Source organism: Acanthamoeba castellanii (genome assembly GCF_000313135.1).
Source record: "Acanthamoeba castellanii str. Neff unplaced genomic scaffold scf7180000084682, whole genome shotgun sequence".
Taxonomy (NCBI): Eukaryota; Discosea; order Longamoebia; family Acanthamoebidae; genus Acanthamoeba; species Acanthamoeba castellanii.
In genome coordinates this window covers 142,716-145,789 of record NW_004457265.1, presented here as the reverse complement: position 1 = coordinate 145,789, position 3,074 = coordinate 142,716, and the positions used below count along the sequence as shown (strand labels likewise).

At 54.4% G+C, this 3,074-nt stretch overlaps 1 protein-coding gene and 1 pseudogene across 1 annotated transcript in view; both read right to left on the bottom strand.

The window, feature by feature from the left end:
• ACA1_122490 overlaps positions 1-895 on the bottom strand; it is a 2,121-nt pseudogene extending 1,226 nt beyond the window's left edge.
• A 1,705-nt stretch (positions 896-2,600) lies between these two features.
• ACA1_122380 (serine/threonine kinase) overlaps positions 2,601-3,074 on the bottom strand; it is a gene marked incomplete at both ends in the record, with an annotated part of 6,554 nt that continues 6,080 nt past the window's right edge. Inside the window, 2 exons of the mRNA XM_004333441.1 lie at positions 2,601-2,711; positions 2,810-3,025. Of these exons, the coding sequence (XP_004333489.1) occupies positions 2,601-2,711; positions 2,810-3,025 (327 nt within the window). The remainder of the gene's footprint in view (positions 2,712-2,809; positions 3,026-3,074) is intronic.

Sequence of the window (3,074 nt, the reverse complement as noted above, 5' to 3'; positions counted from 1 at the left end):
TCCAATTCCTGACAGCGTAGTCCGTTTCGTTCATGGTACTGCTCAGGAAACCAATATCCTCAATTGCACCCATGAGGGACTTGTCCGGTGTAACCTGCTCAGCCATCTGGGCGGCGACGTCTTCCAGTTCGGAGTACATGGCATCAGACTCGGTGAGGTAGTGATTCACAACGTCCTGCGAAATGCATTCGTTTTGCCACACAAACACACACACACACACAGTGAGTTGGCCGGTGGCAAAAGCGAGCGGTTGGAGGAGTGTGTGCGTACATCAGGAATCAGGCTGCCGTTGGGATAGAAAGTGTACATGTCCACGAAGTCGGTGTAGGCGCACGGAAGATCATACTTTCTGCAGTTTAGAAATATTGAATTTGAGATGAAATTGAAATTGTGCGGAAGTGGAGGAGAGTAGATTCTAATCGCGAAGCGGTAAAAACGTACTGTTTGAGCTCCCAGAGGAGACTTCCGTTAGTGCCCTGGAACCAGGCACCGCCCAAGTCCACGGTGTGGTTGAAGAACTGTTGTTGTTGATGTTGATGATGATGATCATAAGCGGTGCTTCGTCATTGATCATAGGGGAAACAACTTAGTTGTTTACCTGAACTGAGTGCAAGCGTCCTCCTACTCGGTCTCGGGCCTCCACAATGACAAAGTCGTCCATGCCCTTCTCATGGAAGTGGTAACCGGCTCCGATGCCTGCGGCTCCAGCACCGACGATGGCCACCTTCACGCGGGTCGTCGCCGCCGCCTTTGGCAAGAAGAAAACAACAACAACAACTCCGTTTGCATGGCCAACGGGGAATTCGACTGCGCAGAGTAGCTAAAACAAAGGTTGCAGCCATACCGCGATGGTGAGGAAGCACGCAAGGATAACCAGCGTGACAAAGCGGTTCATCTCCTGTGGGGGTAGGTGTAGTGCTTTAGCGGGTTGGGAGTGCGAGTGCGCTCTGTCCGCCGCCGCCTTATGTTCCCCTCCGCTCCCTTGCCGGTGGCCAGCGATTGGTTGGTACCCACCAATAGCCACACTTCATTTTCGAGGAAGGAAAAATGACAGACGGAACCTACCGATGCGGAGTTCGGTAACCTCCATTGGCACACCGTAACCAAGATAAAGCAGGTTGCGTTAACTCGGCCAGCTGTTGTGGTTGGTCGCAACAGCTTGCACGTGCTCCGGAGTTCACTATGAATTGGATTGACCTGAATTACAACAAGACACAACAACACCACGGTGTCAGACCAGAAAACTGCGCACACGCGTGCCGAAGTCGGCGGTCTGTTGGAGAAAGACGACCTGGAAATCATCTTTGGTGAGTTGTTGCAGCACCTCGTGTGAAATGTTGCAGCACCTCGTGTGAAATACTCAAAAACAGATTCTCTCCCAGGGCTCCTTGTCCAAGTTGACTCCTCACCATTTCGCCGATTCTCGGGTTTACGTATGGCTGGTCCACAACCACTTCGCCGACGTCTGCAAGCACCCGCGTGCGCACTCGACAATGAGAGACCAATCAATGCAAGGTAAAGACCGAAAGCATACTTCGGAAGAACCGCCCTTGGTCTCTGGGAGAAGGAGAAGCGGCCAGCAGCAAGGTATGGTTCTGGCCTGCCGGCGTCAACGAATGAGTCTCGGGCACGTGCGAGCAGTACACGTACAGCTAGCTGAAGCGAGAGTGAGGTAGGAAGCAGAGGGGGGAGAAAGCTCACAAAATGAGGGAATCGTCTCCACGCACCCGTGTTGCCGGAACCGAACGCATAAATGTCGCCAGTCTCGCTCACCGCAATCGAATCCTTCTCGCTGGCACCCACAAAATCTATCTTCACGCCAGCGAGCACCATGAAAGCCGCATCCCACGAGCCTCTTTTGGCCCTTGCCTAGCCCTGCGTGAGGATAACCCCAATGAGACTCTGAATCGTCAAGAGTACTGAGGGGCTAAAAGGCACCTAAGCAGCCAGCGCGGTTGTTGCCCATCGCGGAGACGAGAGAGGGAACAGCGACCAAAGTACGCTTCTCGTTCGATGCTGATGACATCAACAGAAAGACCATAAACCATCACCCGTGAGTTGCTGTTGTCTGTCTCCTCGCGAGGGTTTGCGATGAGTGTGCACCGCACGCACGCACGCACACATGCATGCCCGCACACGCGTGAAAGGGGAAGATCTTGCGGTCGTACATCGAGAAAGCCACGAGTAGGACTTGGCGAGATAATGCACGCGTGCTCTGCAATGCCGCCGCCGAGAGGAGTTCGTTTGTACCAAGCCGAAGGCAAACATTTCCCCACCCTCGAGAGTTGAACCCACCCAATGCCGATTGTTAGCTCTGGGAACCGGTACCGGTGCTTCAGCAACTCAATAAATGGTGAGGGGTCGCACATCCAAAAAATTGAGGCCTTGTTGGGGTGCTTGTTATACACGGTCAGTTCCTGCCTCACCACTCCCTTGATGGCTCTCAAAGAAGCTGATGATGGTTTGCATGGAGGGTCTTTTGTCTGGTACTGCATGCCAGCACTTCTTCATCAGCTGCTTGTAGTCTGTGTGGTGTTGTTGAAATGAAGGTTGGTTGGGTGTGCCATATCATCTATGCACCACCACCACGGAAAGGCGAGCTACATACCGCTGGGACAATCAGTTGGCGCTTTCGGCCGGCGGCCTTCCAGCACGTCAAGTGACACTGACATAAAGTTGAGGCCGGCATAGGGCTGCTTACGCGTCAAGACCTGAGCGGACAGCACAGCACAGCACGTCACCATCAACAGTCAGCGTCCGACACTCACACATCTAAAGTTGAGCGCTGCGTGGTAGTGGTGCGCCGTACCTCCCACATGATGATACCAAAGCTGTACACGTCAGCCGACTCAGAGTACTTCTCACCGCGCAGTACCTCTGGCGCGGTCCAGCAGGGCGTGCCGCAGCGGGTCATGGTCGCGTTCTCCTCCTTGATGCGCGCGAACCCGAAGTCGGCCACCTTCACGTTCCAGTTCTCGTCCACCAGCAGATTGGACGGCTTGAGGTCGCGGTGTATGATGGCCGGCTCGAGCGAGTGAAGGTGGCCGATGCCCGACGCCGCGCTGTGCAAGATG